We start from the raw sequence: 24,146 nt of genomic DNA, 5'->3' as shown, positions 1-24,146 counted from the left end.
CTTTCAGATCACTAAATTTAATAAAAGAAAAGTTTGACTCGTTCAGAGCAAAAATACTTACGGAAAAGGGATCAGATGAACAAAAAGCATACTTGATAGAATTTCAAGAAAAAATTATAGCTACAAATTTCGTCTGTTCATTAAAAGACCCCTTGCGTAATAATCTAGCGACTAGAAACACACAGTCATTAACGGACATGGAAAAATTATTATTAAACGACATTCAGTACTTGCGCGAAAACAACAAAGACACGTCGCAAAAATTTCGACCACCATTTAATAAAGGGACACTTCTTTCTTTCCAAAGAATTTCAAACCTAACTTCCCCCAAACCAATTTTTTTAAACCACCAAATCAATACAAACAAAATCAAAACTTTGCTAAACAGAACACTTATACACCAACACCAATGAGTATTTCTACTAGAAATAGTAATCAAACGAACAATCATCCACAACTGCATGTGTTTCAGATGGAAACACAGGAACAGGAACCACATAGTCAAATAGAATCCACTCAGAATCATTTTTTACGGATTACTCAGTTAGGAACAAATTTCAAATAATGAACTTACAATCTTCGGACAACGAACTACCATAGATTTATAGATCCAGAGACGAAAGCTAGAATATTAATTGACACGGGAAGCACGCGTTCGTTTATAAGAAAATTTATCGGTTTTGAATTCTGTAAAAATAATATAAAAAAGGATCCTTTCGAAGTGACCACTGCACATTGGAACTTCAAAGGAATGCTATAGTACCGAACTATCCATCTTAAATAACAAAAATAAAATAAAATTTTTTTTGTTTGATTTACTTCTGGGATTAGACAACATTAAGAAATTGAACATACAATTAGATTTTAATTCTAACAAGCTTTATTTTAAAGGAACACACATTCCTATATTGTATTTTGATAGGCATAGTTAAGAGAAGCCTCCAACAGGGAGTACACCGGTTGGATCTCAGGTGACTAGTTACGTTCTGGAGCCCAGAAGCGAAAAAACTGTAAAAATAAAAGTAAAAAACATTAAAGATGGAGAAGGTGTATTAAATTATCATAACGTAGCTGGAATAGAAATCCCGCAATGCTTAGTAAAAATTAAAAATAATGAAGCGTTTTGTAAAATGTACAATCCAAACGATAGTAGCATTAAATTAACAATAACACAACCATTCGTGGTAAATAATCTAGAAGATTACGAAATTAAATACAAAACAGGAAAAGAGAACAAGGTAGCTGATGCTCTTTCGAGAATAGAATTGAATGTACATGAAACCGGTGACGAAGTAATAGACGAATTAATTAGAGACTTTTATTTACAAAATCCAGATCTCGAACCCGATAGATTACATTTTGAAAACGAATCTAATGTAAATCTAGAAAATGAATCCATCATCGTCAATGTAGATGAACTTGATGGAAATGTAGATGAAAACATCGATGATGACGATGCGACGGTACATTACAACGGAATTGGAAATACTGTTACGAATATACTGATTATTGAGGGTCCGGTTAATTTCGGTAAAAATCAAATAATAATTTCAGAAGTCGAATTTAATAAGGAAAAACCAAAATTATTAAGTTGTTAGGGAATTCAAAAACAAGAATAAGCGTCCAATTTTCAAAGAACGATTTTACTAATGACGTTATTAAATTTATAAAAGAATTCATCGTGCCTAAAACAGCATATCACTTGTATTTCGAGTCATATTTATACGAAAAATTTGCGAAAGTAATAATGGAGGTATTCACTTATTCAGAACTAAAGTTTTTTAAATGTACAGAAAAACGTATCGATGTTTTAGAGGAATCTGATATCAATGAAATTATAGAGAAATATCATATTTCAAAAACAAATCATAGGGGCATCACGGAAACGGAAAGTAGAATTAAACGTATATATTATTGGCCTAATATTAGTAAGTCTGCACAGGAATTTATTAATAGATGTGAATTATGTCTTTTAACGAAATACAATAGACAACCCATGAATTTAAAGTAAATTTGACTCCGACACCAAGCAGACCTTTTGAGATTGTTCATATTGACACAATTACGCTAGAGAATAAAAAGTTTTTAACAATAATAGACACTTTTTCTAAATTTGCTCAAGCCTACAAAATAGAGTTTATCAAGCAATCGAAATAGTGAATAAATAAATAAAAATTTTTGCATCTTACAATGTTCCAAAGACTATTGTGTCTGATAACGGGCTGGAATTTAACAACAGTCTAGTCAGGGAATTACTATCGCTACATAGAGTCGAGTTGCATTTCACATCTTCTCAACACCCGGAATCAAACGGCTCTATAGAAAGATTTCATTCCACCCTCATCGAGCATATCCGACTTTTTAATAATCAACAAGAATTCATGCACGAAGATATCGAAAACAAAGTAAATTATAGTTAATTAAGGTTTTTAGTTGAGATGAAAACTCATAAGGTGGGGTTGAGATAGGAAGTTGATGTCCGAGTGGATCGAGGTCAGGATAGCTCAAGTGGTAGAGCAGCGGCGTATCTAGCCGGTCGTGGGTTCGAATCCCTCTCGTGCCATTAGCTTTTTTTCATCTCAACTAAAAACCTTAATTAATTGTAATGATTTAATTGGTCAAGCGGACTACGAGATTAGTGAATTTAAAGTAAATTATAGTATTTTGGCATATAATCACTCGCTTCACTCAGCAACAAAATTAAAACCTATTAAAATTATCAGTGGGCATTTACAGAACGAATCTATTTTTAATATCAATTTAAAACAACAAATTTTAAATAACTATGTCAGAAATCATAAAAAGAAAATAGATTTGTTATATAAAACGATCAATGAAACTTCTTTAGCGCATAAAGAACATATTATCGAAAAACGAAATGAAAACAGAATAGAAATACCAGAAGTAAATATACCGAACGAAGTTTTTGTGAAAGTCAGGCAAAAACAAAGCAAAACAAAGAATAAATACAAAAAGGAAAAAATAAAATCGGTAAATAAGAATCTAAAAACTGCCGAAATCATCCCAAGTCATCACAACACAATAGACAAAATACACATATCAAACATTAAAAGATCAAGAAAATTAAGAAAATTCTCGCGACATTCCAGGTTCTTCGCACTCCTCTTTTGGACCACAACCAGAGGAATCGACATAGTTGATATTTGTGTAGAGATTAGTGACCGTTAATCGATAGTTATTCAGATATCGTGAGATGCGGTCGGGTGTGATGTAGGTTTCAGAAAAACATTTTCTTTATCGTGCCAACGTTTCGATCTTTTATTGAGATCATCTTCAGGGCCTGGGATTTACAAACATTGTTTACATTTAACAAATACATTTAGGATGTGGAAAAGTGAATTTATACAATGCAAAATATATTTTTTTATATTCAATCAAAGTATTTCTACTCACTCGAAGTGTTTGTCTTCTGTGTAATTGTGCCATTCTTGCGTGTCGTGTTGAGAGTGCCAGTGAGATTTTGCTGTTTTATGTTTATATACGTTGGATTTTGAAGGGGTGGGGAAGGAAGTCGGTATAGAAAAGACATTTTTGTACAAGGCGTCGGCTTCTTTGAGGTGAAATAATTTTCGCCTTTCAAATGCCACCGATTTTTTTTAATCGCAAAAATTGTGATAACTTTGATAAGACATCACGGATCTACTGGAAAATTTACACGGTTTCAGAATAATACAAAACACACGTAATTGCACAAATCTAGTCTATATAAATAAATGAGAACTGGAGATTGTGACCGAGCGACGTAGCAAAGTGGTTTACAATATTTTTTAGCAAGAAACAATATAATAACATAAAACCCAAGCATTGTTGACACTGGCTAAGTGTAGTAACATTCATCTTTCCAACGGTTGTAATACCTTGGAAACTGGATGAAATCCAGAGTAATTGCATTTTGCATTTTCAAATGGAAAATCGAACATTAAAAAATGAAAATATTGCCTCTAGGTGATCTGGCCCAAAAGTCTGACTTGTGGCAGAAGGGTCATCCTCATCCGATTAACAATAGCCCATGCGAGGTTGACACACAGGCACTTACATTTGGGCCAAAGCCCGCGTATGTGTCCGGCATGCAGAGAAAGGTTGCTCGATGTGCCCCACCTAATTGAAGGGTGCAATTCCTTGGCTCCTACAGAGAGCGCGCAGGAATGCCACCCAATTTGAGAATTGTACTTGAGCACGGCAGCGCGTATTGGATCCCCTATTCCGATTCTTGGAGGAAACGGAGTCGTTCTATTGTATAAAGTAATAACAGTTGTTTATACCTAGTTTGTGTTGAAAGAGAATGCATTTATTAGCGTGAATATGCGATGTGAGAGGGTCGATTACGGAATATCGAGAATATACCCATCGACCCTCTATTAGGTTAGTTGGAAAATATGTGTAACGGGTGATCATCAACATCACCCTAACGAATGGTATGTAACAGTAGTGAAAGTATTTAAGAACGAACGTGAGTACGATTGAGTGGAACTGCATGCGTGAATTGAATTGCCTAGGACTCGAATTGCCGGTGGACTACGAGAAGCGAATAAGCTCAACTCGACACATGTTTGTATGTAAATAAGTGGGGTGGATTTGAACCTATACAAATCCAAATCCAAAAGTCCAAAAGTCTTTTTCTTGTTTTCCTTAAAAATTATATTTCAGGGCTTTAAAGAATGCTTAAAAAGAATCCAATTTTTTTCCATAATATTGTTTAAAAGTTATGACTTACTCGCAGTCTCCTGGTTTTTCACATTTCCCGTGCACTGGATGGCATCCTTCCTTACAAACGGCTAAAAAACAAAAATTATCCATTATTCACGGTTTTATCGGGTTGGAGTGATTTTCTTACCGGTTTCACAGTTGGTCCCTTTCCAGCCGTTGATGCACACCTTGTCGCCATTTGTGTCGCAAGTGTAGTGGCCGAATTTGTCGTCCCTGGGCCGGCAGAGTTTGGTGCAAGTGGCGTTGAAATAATGCTGGTCGCACTGGACACGCACCCTATATATAATGTTCGCTATTTGACCCTGGTGATTCAACGTGTGCCACGTAGGGCTTGGCAAGATGATTCCGGAATATGATGCTTCTTCTATTATCCCTGTCGAATCTATAACAGAAACACAAATATCAGTCGAAAAATTTGAAAACGATACTTCTTCAAATAAAAAAATACAAAAAGATTATTGTGCAATTTTCCTGACTGACTTAAATTGTCAAATGACTGTAATTTTTGACTATTTTTAATTGTATAATCTAGCGGGCTTCTATAAGGGAATATAATGGGTAATTTGTAACCCAAGGAGGTCTAGGAGAGGATTTAGCATGGTGGGAGTGAAGGGTGTCGGCAAATCCCTTATCTTGGGAAGTGGAAACATGGGTAAAGCATTTAAATTAAAATATTTAGATATAATTGGAATAATGGATATTACACCACAAAAAACATCTGAATACGAATTGTTGGTGAAAATCAAAAATGCATCATATTTTCCACCTTATAAATTGCGTTCATTTTCAAAAATTACGAAAATGGTGATTACTTTGAAACAACTGCTCTGATCTAGAGGAAATTCTACGAAGGTTTAAAACTTTATTAACTAACAGGAACACCTAATGCCATAAACTAAGACTCATTAAAAAATTAGAACAATATATCGACTAAGAATAGGCCATGCCATGTGCAACGCATGGTCGCACCGATTTGGATTAATAGATTCGCCAGTGTGGGATAGATGCAAAACAGCGGAAATGATCGATCATGTAATTAGGATAAGTCCTAAAGATGACGAACGAAGGAAAGGAAACTTTAGACATGCTTGTTCGCATAATCCCATGCCCATTTAACTTGAACACCATCATAGGTTCTGGGAACCATGAGGTATTCAGGGTCTTATATAACACAAAAATGCGGACATTCGATTTTAAAGAAAAAAGTATATATACGTATGTGTGTGTATGTAATGTGTATGTATATATGTATTTATATATGTGTATATGTATATAAATGTGAATATGTATGTATTTGTTTGAATATGTATGTGTATGTATATGTATTTATGAATGTATATACGTATATGATAGATATATGTATACATGAGAGTGACACATATAGACTGACTGCGAATTATGGTTAAAATGATTTAACTAAATAATATAAAAAATTAGTTGCTTAATTAATAAACATAAAATAGATCTACGCTAAGTGTATAAAAAAAACAAAAAACGGCAACATAGAAAGAAAATATTGCAGTTAGCTGATTCAGCCCAAAAACCTTTATTTTTGTGTACAATAAAGACTATATTTTATTAATCCATTTTTGCTTAGTCATCCTAATTGACCATATTAATTATTCCAATTAATTATTCTTTTTTACTAAGGTTTTTGGTTAAGATGAAAATTAGTGTCACGAGGGGGATTCGAACCTACAACCTTCGGCTCAGTATGCCGCTGCTCTAACTACTTAAACTATCGTGAAAATTTTAAGTAATTGACTACACATGGCACTAAGTTTTCATCTCAACCAAAAACCTTAGATAAAAAGAATAATTACTTGGAATAATTAATATAAACAATTATGACCACTAAGCAAATATGAAGAAGAAGAAGAAAAATAACTTTATTCAGGGACTGGTGTCCCATAAGAATAATTTACATGAAATAAATGAAGGAAGTTCCTTCTATGAAGTTAAAAGTAAAAAAGATAGAAATCTTGGCACAATGTATACCAGTAAGGCAGGCCAGAAGAGAAAATTACGAGAATATTAAACAAAAATAACAAATGTTAACGTGAGGTCTCTGCTTGGAGGGAGAGGAGGTGATTATACAGGTGGGATTTAAAGGAGGATAAGGAGGCAGCGTGACGAATAGAAAGGGGAAGGTAGTTCCAGAGTTTATGGGCTCGGATCAGAAAGGATCTTTCGATGGTATGGGTTGTATATTGCGGACGGATAAGGTCGATTGGGGATGAGCGGGTCTTACGAGTGAGATGCGAGGAGTTGAATTGGAGGGATTGGATGATGTAAGGAGGACGACAAGTGTGGATGGACTGGAAAAGAAAGCAACCTAAGAAATACTGTGCACGGAAGGAGGGGAATAGCCAGGAAAGTTATACAACACCGACACCCGGGATCCCCGTGGGGTGCCGTACACAAATCTTACGCAACAATTCATAATACGCTTCAATCGCGCGTTCTCCCCATCCGAGAGACCACCGTGTGCCACACAGCTATAATCGAAGAAGGGAAGTATAAGGGAAGATACAAGGAGTTTGGGGGTGGAGAAAGGTAAGAGAAGCCAGGACCAACGAAACAGGCTGAGGGAGGCAATGGACTGGCGGGAAATTTGGGAAATGTGAGAATGCTAGGAAAGGTTTTGGTCAAAGACTACTCCTAGGTTTTTAACCGAAGAGCAGAAGGGGATGGAATGTTTATTTAGCATGAGAGGTGGGATGCTGGGGAGGAAATTGAATAGTTGCCTGGACCCGATAATTATGGCGGTGGATTTGGACGGATTGAGGACTAGGGAATTTTTATGGGCCCATTCGCTGATGGAGTTTAGGTCTTTTTGGATCTTGAGAATGGCCGAGAAAAGATCGGAAGGGTGGAAGGATATGTATATTTGGGAGTCATCGGCATATAGGTGATAGTTACAGGACTGGATGGAGCGGGGTAGGTCATTGATGTAAATGTAAAAAAGGATAGGAGAGATGCTAGAGCCTTGGGGCACCCTAGATTTTAGAGGGAGGAAGGAGGAGGTAAGGCCATTGGGAAGGGTGACAGCTTGGTGGCGATTGGTAAGGTAGGAGTGGAACCGACGGATGGTGCTGGCGGAGAAGGAAAAAGATTCGAGTGTAGAGAGGAGAGAAGAGTGAGGGACAGAATCGAAGGCTTTGAAAAAATCAAGAAGGACACGTATAGTAACTTTCCATTCCTAAATTAAATTGAATATGGATTAATTTAATAATTAAAAAAAGTAATAATCACTATGTAAATAATAACCTCCTCGTCGTTAAGGCCACGTCATAAGTCGCTGAGATTCGAATCCTGATTACACGACATTTGAAAATATAAAAGATGGAAAATTTGGATTAGCATTAAGCATTTTTTATAGATATAAAATATAATCCGATTAATTATTGTTTTTATCTAAGGTTGTAGGTTGAGATGAGAAGTCGGTGTCAGAGGGGATCGAAGTCACGACAGCTTCAGTGGTTAGAGCAGCGACGTATTGAGCCGAAGGTCGTGGGGTCGAATCCTGCTCGTGACACTAATTTTTCATCTCAACCGAAAACCTTGCAAAAAAGAATAATTAAAGGGATTATATTTTTTATCTATAACAAATGCGAATTAGCAAATCCAAATTTTTGGGAAAATCGAACAGTAGTTTGTCCCTCTCAGGTTTTAGCTTTTTTTTCTTGGGAAAAATCACGAATGTAGTAGCAATAACTTTGAAACAACTACATCGATTCACATGAAACTTTACATACGTTTAAAATCCTATACACTGAACGTTATAGCTTAAAATTGGCCTCCTTAAAAAATGAGAACTGAAGATATAAAACAAAACAATATACTTTCATTACTATTTTTCTCATTTATAAAAATTTAAAACCTAAACTTTGCTGACATAGTCTCAAAGAAGAAATATTCATCTTTTATCGGTAGAAATAATGTTGAATTTGGATAGATCCAGAATAATTATGAATTTTAAAATGGAACAACCCTTGGCTGATCAAGCCCAAAAATGTATATTTTTGTTTGCTGCAAAAATGCGTATTTAAGGGTGTTAAACGGTTCTTAAAATGAATCCGCACATGCTTTTATAAATACTTTTCTGCCTACTTCACTCAGAGCGTATTTTGGTTTTTGTAACTTTTTATATATCTAATATAAAAGATTTTATATATCTATATCTAATCTCATTTCATCACAAAACAGTTAAAACTATTCTACAGATCCACAGGAAACTTTGAAATCCATTACAAACTACATTAATAACACTAACTTAATCTACATATATAAATTAAAACCTAATATAAAAAAAAAATGTTTCGCGTGCTTTTGCCGATTTCAGTCTTATTTTTCTTACTTACAATGGAATAATGCTGAAAGTTTGAACAGGCATAAAATCAGAACCTTATTGACATCTGCTTAAAGAAAGGAAATTCAGTTTTTACATGGAATTTGGATAAAATCCAGGGGAGTTATAAATTATTTAAGAAGAACACTGGACATCGGATAATACACCATCTCCCCGACTGATCGAGCCGAAAAATGTCCTTAATATGGCTCGATATTCGAGCAGTTTTCCCCTACGTTCGACTTTTTTATGTTTTTTTCGCCATATTCCAACTTCTTCTTCTTAATACTGCTAAATTTGGTATCAATTTGCGTTTTTATAGCCCATTTATGGTCACTTCTTCCAGTTCAATTTATTTTCTTTATTATATTACACTCCATGTCTCCAGTCTTGCTTCAATGCTGGAAAAGTTTTATTGCTCCTTTGTTTGACTACGTAATGTTTTAAAACCTTTTAATTAAAGTTTCATTCCAACAATTATAGCTACTATTTGTATTTATAAGGTTTTTCAAGCCTTTTGATATAAATCTAGACAAAGGAGGAAGAATCACAATGACCTGTTTTAATTAAAAGTTCATAAAACCTTTCGAAACATAGAAGTGAAAAATGCCAGAAATAGAGTTAATTAAGGAAGAATAATTAGAGATAAGAGCCACCGGACGTTCGGATTGTCTAGTTATAATTTTTAATTTAATCAATCATGAAGAATCGACAATTAAATCTTGTAACTAACAACGCAATAACAACAACATAATATTAGGTCACGTGGAAGCTCTAGAATTTCCTGACCCTGATCACAATAGACCAATATTGGTCTCTGTTCGTAAGGTAAAGGGCATTTTTCAACTTTCCTGATACTGATGGCGGTCCCAAAGTTTTTCCCTGCCCAATTTTAAAGGGAACCAGTTTGTCATTTGGAGCTTCTAGATTATGACAAAACAACGTTTAAATTATATATTTTTATAAGTAGGTGAAAAAAGAATGTACAAAAACTCTCTCAAAGTTTTATTTTATATGTTCGGTTCTAATTTGTTTAAGGAGGCCAACTTTGGCCCATAACATGTAGTTTATAGAGTTCTAAAATATTTTAAATCTTGGTGGAGATAAGTGAAGCATTTTCTAAGCTGTCACCATTTCCGTGATTTTCGAAAAAAATTGGAGGCATTTCGAAGGCGAAATATTTGAAAGGAAAAATGTATTTTTTGATTTTGCATAATGTTTGTTTTTGACAAAACCAACAAACAAATTGGATTCGTTTTAAGCACCCTTTAAAGCCCTAAAATATATTTTTTTATAGGAAAAAACACAAACATATATTTGGCAAGATCATCCATTTTTTCTCCGATATCCGGTGTTACACTAAAAAATGCTCCATTGGGTTCACTCCAACCGTTAGAAAGCTGAATGTGTCTACTCTCAGCCTATGTTACACTTCACAGAAAATACATTCATGCTCGTATACACCTAAACTAAATGGGGTGGTACTCAGAGAACTCTATATTCAACTGAGATCCCACTATCATTCACGCTAATAAATTCATAGAAACCAAAGTACCACAGTCGAATACATTGTAGAGTGAGTTGGAGAGTATTGGCGTCATACCACCAATTACACCACAACCGACTTTGTTTCGTTTGGTCTGTAAGGTGTGCTTTATTCCTCCAAATACTCAAAACACAATAATAAATACATTCATACAAAAACGAAACTCTTCTATATGTACAGTTAAAAGAAATGGCGAGCCATCGTGGTATTTGATATTTCGCCACCATCCACACTATAAACTTATAACAACTCCGTGGGTTCGAATCCTGCTCGTGACGTTAGATTTTTCTTCTCAACCAAGACCTTAGATAAAAAGTATAATTAACTACCAATTAGTAATGACTAATTAGTACTACCAACTAGTAATGAATTTTGGTCTTATGACTGCCATATACAGCCAATGGTCAATTATCCTATGGCTCACTAATCTGGTGGATCAAAGCTCAGCAACAAGCTACCCAAACGGGCAGCTACAATGACTGGTAAATCTATGTATCAGAGGAGTAATGAAAACAACCTACTCAATTGCACTAGAAACACTGCAAATAAGCCTGCCTTCATTGAAAAAAGCTCATTTAGGCTCCAGAAATAACCAAGGATGGGAAATAAACACTTCGGGAACAAAACAATAATTAATAAAATCAGACACCCATTCTTAGAAATGGGGACTGACTACATGATCCCGGAAACACTCTTTGCAACATGCTAAAAAGTCATATCTGATTACAAAGGGGAAGAAAAATTCAGGAGGAAATCATATTCAATGTTATGGTATACAGATGGCTCCAAAACTAATGAAGGAACCGGATCCGGTTTTTTCAGTACAAGCCCAAAATGTGAACAATCAAACTTGTTAGGTAAGTGCACCTCGGTCATTCAAGATGAAGTACAGGCCACCATTGCGCCATCGAAATTAATTAAAAAATCGTATTGTAGCAACGACAGTCAATGATGATGACCTGATGGCCAAATCGACAGACTAAGAAACTAGGAATGTACAATAAACCAGAAGACAGCGGATATATAAACCCCCAGTTTCGAGTCTCCTTTCACTATCATCATCATCTATACTACTGGAATTTGCTTCGTTTTATGTACGCATTAATTTAGCATAATATCATAGAATTCATGCTAACTGGTTCAGAAAACTTTTAAATAAAAAATAAAATAATTATACTGTGCTAGGGTGATCAAAGACTGATTACCAATAAATCAATATCATCGGTAGTCTATCAAGCCGTGTTAGACAATGGGGCAAACAACAAAATTATCCCTGTTTAAGTATTAGGACATACCGGGCAGAGGGGAGACGAGCAGTTCGATAAATTGGCTAAGGAAACACACCTATAAGCTCAGAACCCTTGAATTAAGAATAGACCTCGGTTCTATGGGCTGCATCTAAGTTCAGAGAGAAAAAGTTCATCAATAATAATAGGATACTTTATTTAAGAATAATTATTAACTTTCAATTAATTAAAATTTTTAGTTGAGATAAAAAGTCAGTGTCACGAGCAGGATTCGAACCCACGATTTTCGGCTAGATACGCCGCTGCTCTACTACCTGAGCTATCGTGACCTCGATCCACTCGGACACCAACTTCCCATCTCAACCCCACCTTATGAATTTTCCCTCCTTTTTGACATTTTTCGAATGTAGTGTAATCGGTTTGGATTCTCGACGACAATTGAAATGGCCACGGAGAGCTTTAGTGAAGTGTACTTCATATTAATTCTTTAAGTCCACTAATTTCGTGGTCCGCTTGACCAATTGAATCATTACAATTAATTAAGGTTTTTAGTTGAGATGAAAAAAAGTTATTGGCACGAGCGGGATTCGAACCCACGACCTTCGGCTAAATACGCCGCTGCTCTACCACTTGAGCTATCGTGACCTCGATCCACTCGGACACTAACTTCCCAGCTCAGCCCCACCTTTTGAATTTTCCCTCCTTTTTGCCATTTTTCAAATGTCGTGCAATCTATTTGATTCTCGGCGACAAAATGGCCACGGAGAGCTTTAGTGAAGATATACTTCATTTAACTTATTAAATTCACTAGTTTTCGTGGTCCCCTTGACCAATTAATATCTTTCAATTAATTAAGGATTTTAGTTGAGATAAAAGGGTTGTTGGTTAAACCTTAATTAATTGAAAGATATTAATTGGTCAAGCGGACCACGAAAATTAGTGAATTTAATAATTATTAAACTACACGGTAGGTAGTATTGTCATTTGTGTTGGCAGCTCTGTGGCAGGTCTGTAACTGTTTTTGGTCGGATGGCCAGGTTTCAAAATGAGCATGACGTTTGAGGTTTGCCAGTGATTCGGATAGTACCCTTGATATTTATATACACCACCCGTCTCTATTAGTCTCTATCTTGAAGATGATGAGAAAGATACTAGAAAGCAGGGTTTTGGTATTTCCGAATCACTGCATACTTTTGGCTTATTGTATCTTTGTTAGTACAAAGACTTCAATTTTACAAGACTTTTAGTACCAAGTATAATTTAGTTATGTGTAAAAGTTTGATTTTAATATTGAGAAAGAGGAACGCATTTTTATATCTGCTTTGAACCATCAACTTTCGCGCGTGAATTAATTGATTGGAATTAAGAAAGAGGTTTATCGACCCTTCCTTTAAATAAAAAGCTACAGTGTGTATCTCAACATCTCAAAGAAAAAAAGTTTCGATTAGAAATTGGTATTCCTTTTTAATTATCCCAATCTGACGTCCAGATGGGATCTCCGGTTCTTTCGCGACCAGTCCTTTAATATTTTACAAATACATTAACTGTGATTTTGTTTTTTAATAGCATAGGTCAAAACATATTCTACTAAATATTTTTTTCGTTATTTTAAAAAAAATTATTTTTCATTTATTGTCTGCATGTACCATTATTGTATTGCATGTAATATAGATACATTTACATTATTGACATTACATTATATGATATATCTTATTCATAAAATTTAATTTAAAATTAATTATGATTATATATTGTTCTTTTCCCGAAAGTTACAATTTTTAATGAATTGTTCCAACACGAACAACATTGTTTATGTAACAACATTGCTTTCACTGAGGAGGTTTATTCGAGTACTTGGCCAGTCCGATCCATCCAGCAGGTGTATCAGATTTGCTCTCTTTGCATCCAGCACAAACAAGAGATGATCCACGTCCAGAACCTGATTGCCGCAAACCCACGCCGGTGATGTCACTCCAATTCTTTGCAAATATTCATGTTGGGCCCATGTCCAGTGAGAGCCTCCGTCAGTTTTGCCGTTATATTCAGAGTCAATCCGATCCTGTCTTATACCTTTTGAAACCTACCATCTACCTTTTTTCGGTATTTACTGCAAGAATTGTGTTAAGAAATCTTCATGGGATTGACGAGGATTTGCATTTTTTCGATCCCTTCAGCCGACAATTGAAAAAGGTTCGTTTCGAAATTTGAATCCAGAGAAAAAATAATCCTTTCTAAACCATTACACTCGGGAATGGTTTGAACTGTTTCAACAACTGACAGAGATGGACCGGCCAGCGAAGTGGGAATCTAGTAAGCTTTATGTTTCGAATGGCATCACGTCCCTTAGGATTGGTTCCACATGAAACAAAGCAGAGTAGAGTTGCTCTGTTCTCTCGTTCCGCTTCCTTTTTTACACTTCTATTCAAGAATTACCCCACAAAGAGAGTATTTCTTAAAGGATCACATCGAGACCTAGGAATCGACCTAAACATTTCCACTAATGTGATTTGTGATACAGGTTCTTCACAACAGATTCTTGGAAATGTGTGAGAGCTCATAAACTCACGTGGGTTTTGAACCCGACTCATCCGAGAAACAGCAAATTTTCTGTAATAATTTTGTTTAATTGAATAACTAGATATAACCCTTTGTAAGGGGATGGATTTTATTTCTCAATTTAATAACATATCTATGCCAGAAAGAAAAAACAAATGGCCATGACAATTGAGGGAAATTGCTTTTTATGTGGAGATTAATCAATTAATTTCTTCCGTTTTTCGATTTTTCCTCCTCTGTATGTCTAACCTTTTAAAACGAGAAAAACGGTCTCCAGCTGATTGAAAAACCCGAAGAACAGACATGTTAAGTATGCTTATGTTACCTGCGATTAAAGCCAGTTTCTAAGTACTCTCCGCTCTACCGACGCCCTAAACGATTTTGTTAATTAACATTAAATAACTAGTTTAATATTTCAGGTTTAAGTACACTAGCTGTTAGAAGAGATAAATTTTCCACATTCCCTCGTCCTTGGGTAACACTGAACGAGTTTTAGTTGGTGTCGAGATAAGCAGCCGAAATTTTAACCCTTTTCCTTTCACTTCAAATATATTATACAAAAAAAAATCATTTTTATACAGGGTACCAACATACTAATCTTACCCCTGATTTTGCTCATAAACTACTTTATCAGGGAAAACGCGATGTTTGAGTAAAGGACACTAGTAAGTTGACACCTGTTAAAGAAAGGCTTACCTATTTTTGGCTTTTTTTTTGCTAGAATGGCGGTTAATAAAAAATTCTACTTAAATGTAGTTAAAAGAGTTAAATATATAAGAAAGATAAATAATTATCTGTGTCTCTAAGATTATCTCTTTTATGGCTAGATGTTTGAAAGTAGAGCTTATGATAAAAAAATAGTGTTTAATTTTTTTTCTAGGTTGATAGTAATTGATTAATTCAGGAATGACACTTTAGGGTTTAATAGGGAAATATACATTAAAAAATAAAACCTTCTTAAATGTAGCACGTCTATGAAGAAAGATCTAAATTTATCTATTTTAAGGCTAAATTATCGGGTAGATTTGTAAAACAATTTTGCAGCAGACACGCTGAATAAGACCAACTTTTTGGCCAGATTATTAAGTTTAACAGTGAAATATATATTTATTATAACAATCATTTCTACAGCAGCAGGTGTATGAAAAGAGATCTACAATTATCTAGATTTGCAAAACGAATGTGCGTTGTTTCAAAGTAGAACTTATGGTAAAAAATAGTGTTTACTTTTTTTCTACATTGAGTAAGTTTTGAGAAAACCAGGGGTGACACTAGTCAGTTAACATCCTGTATAACACAACTTTTTGACCAGTTCATTAGGTTTAATAATAAAATATATATTAAAACAATAAAATCTGCTTAAATATAGCACGACTATGAAGGTTCTGCAATTTCCGGACTAGATGGTCGGGTAGCTTTGTAAAACCATTTTGCAATTGTTTGATAGTAGAACATGCCAAAAAAATACAGTTTAATTTTTTCAAAGTGGAGGTACCCCAATCATGTACCTTAAAGCAATTTTTTCCAAATAAATATTAAAAAGAAAGTTATTCAGATATCGTGAGATGCGGTCGGGTGTGATGTAGGTTTCAGAAAAACATTTTCTTTATCGTGCCAACGTTTCGATCTTTTTTTGAGATCATCTTCAGGGCCTGGGATTTACAAACAATGTTTACATTTAACAAATACATTTAGGATGTGGATAAGTGAATTTATACAATGCAAAATATATTTTATATTCAAACAAAGTATTTCTACTCACTCAAAGTGTTTGTCTTCTGTGTAATTGTGCCATCCTTGTGTGTCGTGTTGAGAGTGCCAGTGAGATTTTGCTGTTTCATGTTTATATATGTTTGGTTTTGAGGAGGTGGGGAAGGAAGTCGGTATATAAAAGACAATTTTGTGCAAGGTCACTAATCTCTACACATTAAAAAGAAATTTCCTTCGCCAAGCTTGCAAGAATAATCCAATTCATCAGGACTTCGAAACTATTTCTTATGAGTTTACATGGTTAACAAGTATAAATTAAATATTCAAAAATTATGTTTCAGCCATAATGAATCTATAAGTTGTGCTTACTAGAGCGGACGAGATCTACCATCCATTCTACAATTCAACAGGTGGCTGAGTCCGAAGTACAGAAGTCTCGAGAACTTTTGAAAGAATAGGTACAAATCTGTGCGGCGTGATTGGCTTTTCACAGTTGTCATATCTCGGCCGAAATGAAGTCGAGTTTACGGCAACGGCCACCGTCATTGTCTTATTGTCGAGTTATAATTGATGTGGGGAAATAGTCGGCTGAGAAAGGGCCGGCGACAGGTCGCACAAAGGACAATTACGTTACTCTAAAGGTATGTTTGTTATGATGGCTTGTCCGGACACAAGCGATGCACTGTCATCACCATATGAATGTATCTCATTAGTGATTGTGGCTCCCGCTCGCTCTCCTCGATATATTAATCTCTTCAGAACGCAGCCACCTGTTAGACGGGCGGTGTGAGAGAAAAAAACAAAGAATAAATCTCTTTTGGGTTGAGTAATTGTCCAATTGAGCTTCTTCATTCGTACATAACACATTTCGGGATTCAACGGATAGTATTTTATATTGTACCTCGCAAAACTGTCCGTCCTGAAATGAGCAGTTTCAGAGTGGGTAAAATAAATTTATATCATTTGTCTTCTATTTTATCACTCCTTTTTCTTAAGCACACGTTATTTTCCTGTTGTGACATTATTACCGTTGACATCACATCATGCTAGAAATAGAAAACTTTACCTCACATACTTGTAAGGGCTTAAGAAAGGGAAATCGAGTATTTTTATATTTAAATTTAGAGTGGTACATATATTTATTCTCTCTATTTTGCTCTCTCAGGTCTCTTTTTATCTCTTTCCATCTCTCTAAGAGGCACGTTTAAACTCCTGCGATATCGCGCAAATAGTAGCTGAAATTGCAAAGAAAAGTACTGTCTTCTTTCTTGAAGAAGGAATTGATTTTGCATGTGAAACCGACGTAGAGGAAAGTACAAAAAATTTAGGAGGAACACGCTGTATATTCATATCGATCATTGGCATCGGAAACCTCATCCACCAGCCTTTACAAACTTATGAAAACTTAAGACCTCAAGAGGCCTCAGCTGTAGGCGACATGAATGAGATGTTTGGGTTCAAGAAATTTCCAAACGAATCTAAATACCGAAAAAGAATGGGAAAGAGAGAAAAAACCCTCCGTTGAAAACCGGCACCATCTGCTAGTACCCCGATGGATCTACAGACGGACGAAGAATCAAATACTCAGAAAATACAGCAGTATCTTCCGGACTGAATCCATGCAATGGAGAAATGTACTCAGTTCAATTTGAACACAACGTCCAAAAACAAGAATACTACTATCACGTCATCAAAGCCCTATGTTCAAACATCATTACCTCGAATACGGTGCTATATATAAGTGGGAAGTTTATGGGCCAACAAACAGCTGAGGTCATCGCCGGCCCTCTACTTGTTTTCCATCTTTTTCTTTTCTTTCGCGCATATTTTGTTTTAAACTGCAGCCATTTGAGCATCTCGATCTGGTTACTGACTCTCTGATTTCAGATATATACTACGTTGATATTCTAGAATGCTAGTCTCTCGTTTGTACCTCAGGTTGTCAAATACAGAATAAAAACAAAACATACAATACATTTATATACATCACCACAAACATAGATGTCTGGTCACATTCATTCCCCCAGAGTACTCGATATTCCTCGGGGCTGGGTTATAAGCAACCCCTTCCTTTCACGCTAATAAATTACTTTTACTCTCCAGACGTCATATACTCACCCCAGAGTACTTGATATTCCTCGGGGCGGGGTTATAAGCAACCCCTTCCTTTCACGCTAATAAATTACATTCATTCCGATAAATTAACACAAACACTACACTCGATAGAAACATAGAGTTCTGGTCACTTTCACTCACCCCAGAGTACTCGATATTCCTCGGGGCGGGGTTTAATCACCCCTTCCGTTCATGCTAATAAATTACATTCATTCCAATAAATTAACATAAAGTCAAACACAGACACAACACAAACACATAAAACTATATACATTTAAAAATCCCTATAGCCCTGAGGTACCGGAACAGCGATCTGTGCCCGCTGCCGTGCCTCAAGACTACGCACAGGTCCGATGATATGCCAAAATATTGTCTATATACATCAAGCCTTCTGCACTTGAAGAGGTGCTCGACCGTTATTCTATCCTTACATAACGGGCACCTACGCGGTCGCTTTCCGGCCAGAAGGTGCCCGTGCGTTATTCTCGTATGACCTATGCGTAGTCTTGTCAGTATGGCCTTTTCCCTTTTCGAACCGTTCTCCGTGGACCAGGGACCGATTTCTTTCTTAACCTGCCACAGTTTGGCAGGGTTAATTCTATTTCTTCGAGCCCAGCGGGTTTCCCATTCTTTTTTTACTGAGTTTGAAATTATTAGTTTTAGGTCCGCTGGGCGTATAGGTTGGGAATCGTCGTGGGGCATTCCAGCGGCTCCTTTGGCCGCCCTGTCAGCTTCTTCGTTCCCGGCTATCCCTATGTGGCCGGGAACCCATGCCAACACGACCTTCTTCCCAACTGCATCGATCTCTTTTAACTGTTCTTTTTTTATATTAGGGGGTCCACGGAAGCTCTTCTCCTGAGCTTCTGGACCGCACTGAGCGAATCGGTACATAACAAAAAAGAGTTGTCGTTTTTATTTTTTATCATGCTCAGTGCGAGGGATATGGCGTTTAGTTCCGCCGTGTACACACTTGCGGCAGGAGGGAGCGATACTTGTTTAAATTCTCCCTCCGTGTACACGGCACACCCCACGCCCTCTGCCGTTTTGGACCCGTCTGTAAAGACGGGTGTCGCATGTCTATATTCATCTTTTAGGGCTGAATATACGGTGCTGAATTGCAAAAGTAAAGAGATGGGTCCCAGAACACGCCCATACAAGTAAGGGGGCTGCTATACTGCTGACAGGTCCTGAGCTATTCTGTGGGATTCCAATGTTCACTTATTGGACATAAACAATCCACGGACTTTCTAGGAAGTGTGAGAAGAAAAGAAACAACAGATACATTAAAGGAAGCAGATAAAAGCTTCGTACCTTCTAGCCACTGGACAAAACAATAACCGCAGCTACAGCAATGACAGTTTCACTGTTGTCCAACACGATTGATAGTGAGTTGAGGACTCGCATGGCACTTGGTAAATACTTACCCCGTTTCCGCAAAAACTAGGAGGCTATACAAACCCCGCATGTGTGTACCATGGACAAGCTATTTGGCGAATGCTAAGACGGGTATCTGTAGACTCGGCAAATATTCGGCGGTAATCGGCATTCGGCAAATATTGCATGCCTGGAGCCACCTTTACATGATTCCTAACAGGACACTGCAGACTGAATGCGCATCTGAAGAACATGCATAGAACCCAACACATGTGCAGATTCTGCAAACAGGCAGAGAGACACCAACACACCTACTAACAAACTGTGGCGCTATATTTTCCCGCAGGAGGGAGTGTTTTGTGATGTGCAATATGACCGTAGAAGAAATTCAACCACTGAAGCCGGGCCTATTCAAGATTCTTGATGAACTAGGACTCACCGGTATGCTATAGCTCCAGAACAGGGTATACAACAGTTCAGAGAACGCAATATATTATACACTCCGAACTTACAACTTACATCTAAGTAAAAAAACAAAACACTTTTTCCCCTATAAGTTCTATTTTCGGTTTGCAATTCAAGTCATATAATAGATAAATGTACAAATTTCTTCAATCACCTGCTTTGTATTTAACCTGAGTTTTATATTTTTTACTGGTTTTCTTACAAACTACTGAATCTTGGGGGATCGCCCAAATTCCTTCATTAAAAAAGAGGATGGTACATGGGCGAGAGACAGCAGAGAAAAAGCCGAATTATTTGCTAGTTGCCATGCCGAAATGTTCAAAACAAATGAAAACATCAACGGCAGCTTACTTGAAGTAACAACCACTCCACCAGAAGAAAATGTAAGGCTATTTACACCTAAAGAAGTAGCACAAGCAATTAAAAATGTACCTGCTAAAAAGACTCCAGGATATGACATTATCACTGGAGAAATACTAAAACAATTGCCAAAAAAGGGTATAGTTAAACTAACATGCCTATTTAATTCGGAAATTCGCACAAGTCATTATGATTTTAAAAAAAAGGAAAACTGGCGAACGAGGTCAAATCATATAAACCAATATCCCTACTACCGACAGTGTCTAAACTCTTCGAAAAGTTATTATTAAATCGAATAAAACCCATTGTAGAGAAAATAAAATCATCCAACCAAGACCAAAATTTGGTCTTGGAAAATCCAAGACAACCAATTTGGATTCCGAACAGGACATTCAACAATAGACCAAATTCACCGAGTAACGGACTTAATAGAAAAATCTCTTGAAGAAAAACAAATTTGTTCTGCTATCTTCATTGATGTCTCACAAGCTTTTCACAAGGTCTGGCACGAAGGACTAATAAGGCTGTAACCCCTTAGGATATTGGCTTGACCTCAAAGAGTGTACCAAATTTATGGTCCTGCTCTTTCGCCAGTTTTAAAATTTAAAAATGAACAAAACAAAATCTTGACTCAAAAATGTATTTACAAATAAACTACAACTTAAAATTTTAAAGAAACAAAAAAAAACTTTTAATAACTAAGGGGGAGCCTTGAAAGAAAATTTTTAATCAAAAATCGTCTAGGCAGCACCAAAGACGGGGCAGGAGTGAGTTCCCCCGCTCTGATCATAAGAAACAGGGGAAAAGATAATCCGCTCCCGCCCCTGCCCATCGGTACTGGCGATTAGAGGCGTGACAAGGCGAAGGCATTAATAAACCAAAGCAATATGCCGATATTATCAGTTCCTACCTAACTGACAGACTGTTTAGAGTCAAACAAGAAGATCAATATTCAAAATTAAAAACAATAAATGCAGGAGTACCACAAGGTTGCTTATTAGGTCCACTACTTGTTATATACCAGTGCTTTTCCGAAAATAGATGGAGTAAAAATTGCAACGTTTGCAGATGGCACAGCGGTGATATCACTAGGACCGACTATCACCCATTCAACCAAAATCCTCCAATATGCTTGTAATAAGATAAACGAATGGACAAAAAAATGGAAAATCAAGCTACATCAGCATAAATCAGTTCATCTAATCTTTACAAACAAAAAAGTGGACCATGTTCCGTCGCTCACAATCGATGGAATCATACAGCGATTCAGCTAAATATCTGGGAATGACCTTAGATGCCAAGCTGAGATGGAAAGAACACGTGAAGAAAACAGGACAGAAATAGGTTTAAGGTTAGCTGTACGGGTTGATAGGACGTGGTTCTAACCTTGCTATACAAAATAAAATATTATTATATAAACCTATGTGGACATATGGTATTCAACTATGGGGTTGTACTAAACACAGCAATATCAAAATCATACAAACACTCCAAAATAAAATCATACGTAACATGGTCAATGCACCTTGGTACGTAAGAAATAAGGACTTACATAGGGATCTTAAGATCCTGAGGTCACGGCGGAAATACAAAGATTTGCCTCCAAACAGCAGGCTCGCCTCAGCCAGCACGAGAATGTGGAAGCGACCAAACTCTTACATAACCGAAACATGGTCAGAAGATTAAAAAGAACAAAGCCATATGAAATTGTGTAGTTAAAAATGAATAAAAATGAAATGTAAATCTTATTGTACCTATGGGTTTATAAGAATGTAAACATTTATTTGTTATATAATATTATTGTAAAATTAATGGTTGGTCTAATAAGACCAGTTTTAATAAATAAATTTAATTTTTAAAAAAATCTTGGGGGAAAAATTAAACAACAATTTGTTACCATAAGTTCTACTTTTAAATATTGCAATATTATTTTAAAAATATACCCGATAATCTAGCAATAAAATAAATAAATGTGGAACTTGATTCATAGAACTTCAGCTGCATTGAACCCGATTTCATTTTTTTGAACTTACACTGATAATAAATATAATATATACTATAACTACTACTGATAATAAATACGTGTTTAAAATGTTTTTGGAGAAAAATTATACAGGGTAGCACAGGCCCAGTTCAACATACGACCATATACATACGGACTCTTTACGCTGATAACAATGGTTCAGAATTTGACAAAGTTATGACAAAAAGTTTGGAAAAAACAGTCATTTGGTTTGCTATTAATTAATCACATTTCATGTTCAAACTGTCTGCCATGCCTACGGATGCAAAGATTTGCTCTTTTTAACCACTCTTCAACGGTGCTGAGAGCGATAGAGTCAGGGGAGATGGATTGACAAGCATTTTCTCTCCTTTGCCGCATTTCTTCAACTGAGGTTGCTGGGTTTTGATTGGTGTAGATATTGTTTTTTAAATGGCCCCACAGAAAATAGTCAAGTGGAATTAAATCGGGCGACTGATGAGGCCAACAGATCGGCCATGAGGTCCAATCCACCTATCCAGGATGTGTGCGGGGCATCCATCAAGCTGGAGAATCATTCTTTGTCGTTGTTGCAGAGGAACATCATCTAATGGTATTGATAAACCCTCCCTCAAAAATTTGAGGAACTGAGCACCATTTAAATTATTTTCGTATAAATAAGGTCCAATTAATTTATTTCCGAGAAGTCCACGCCAAACATTGATACTGTGAACCACCTGATGATGACAAGAGTACGAAATTCTCGGATTTTCCTCTGCCCACGTTCGAAAATGCCAACGGGTTAGTGTGCCATTAGAGGTGAACTTGAATTCATCAATCCGTAGGATGTATGGAAGAGCGTTCTCTTCAGCCTCCCAAATCGACATTTGTGCAAGGAACGTTAGACGCCTGTCATAATCAGAGTCCCCAAGTCCATGGACACGATGGTAGCAATACGGCTTAGAGTTGTAAGTCCAGAGTACATCTCCAATTTTATTTTCGGAAAACCTAATACCCTTCCAACATTTCGTAGGGAGGAAATCGGATTTCATCTTAATATTTACTAATACTTAATACTTTAAACTATACTACTAATACTTTAAAATATTCAGCTCCTCGTCGAAATTACGCTGCCGGTTTCTTGGTGATGGAACAGCAACTGATTTGTATCTTGTGGCTTACACTGGGGCGATCAGGAAATTTCTGGGAGCACAACTCCACTGCACGACGCGCAATAACACCACTATCAATAAGACAGTCTTATATAAACTCTCCGTTGAGCGAAAAATGGGCTCTTCCGTTCATTTTGAATGGAATACTGAATATAACGGTACTATTGTAAAATTTATTTACTTCCAGGAATTAAGATTTGCTTTCAAAAGGCGAGTTTCACAAACAATGACATGTATACAATAAAGGCAATTAATGTTTGCTTTACTGAAGAAGCAAATTATTGGAATTAACTACGAATCAAACGAAATGCGTTCTTTCAAACATTTTGTCATTTTTTAAATAATTTAAAATCCGATTGCACTATTGTTTTTAGCATAAAAAATCCTTTAAAAGGATGTGTCACGATGTATAGGGTTGTACTTGAAATTTTGAAGTTGCACTGGGCCTGGGTACCCTGTATTTGTTCTAAAAAAAAAGGTAAAAATTTAAAACTAGATTAAAAAATATTGAACAGGTATTTTTTTTTTTTATTGCTTCAAG

At 36.2% G+C, this 24,146-nt stretch overlaps 1 protein-coding gene across 2 annotated transcripts in view; it reads right to left on the bottom strand.

The window, feature by feature from the left end:
- The window catches only part of LOC106668560 (protein jagged-1b), a 226,271-nt gene that overhangs the window by 101,037 nt on the left and 101,088 nt on the right, over positions 1–24,146 (bottom strand). For both annotated transcript variants that reach the window (XM_024225310.1, XM_014397429.2), the window contains exons 4-5: positions 4,856–5,110; positions 4,736–4,796 (exon numbers count right to left, since the gene is read on the bottom strand). In XM_024225310.1, the coding sequence (XP_024081078.1) occupies positions 4,736–4,796; positions 4,856–5,110 (316 nt within the window). The remainder of the gene's footprint in view (positions 1–4,735; positions 4,797–4,855; positions 5,111–24,146) is intronic.

This window comes from Cimex lectularius, unplaced genomic scaffold (assembly GCF_000648675.2).
Source record: "Cimex lectularius strain Harlan isolate CLEC.00 unplaced genomic scaffold, Clec_2.1 scaffold21, whole genome shotgun sequence".
Taxonomy (NCBI): Eukaryota; Metazoa; Arthropoda; class Insecta; order Hemiptera; family Cimicidae; genus Cimex; species Cimex lectularius.
Note: the sequence above shows the minus strand (reverse complement) of the source record. Positions and strands in the feature narration are given on the sequence as shown.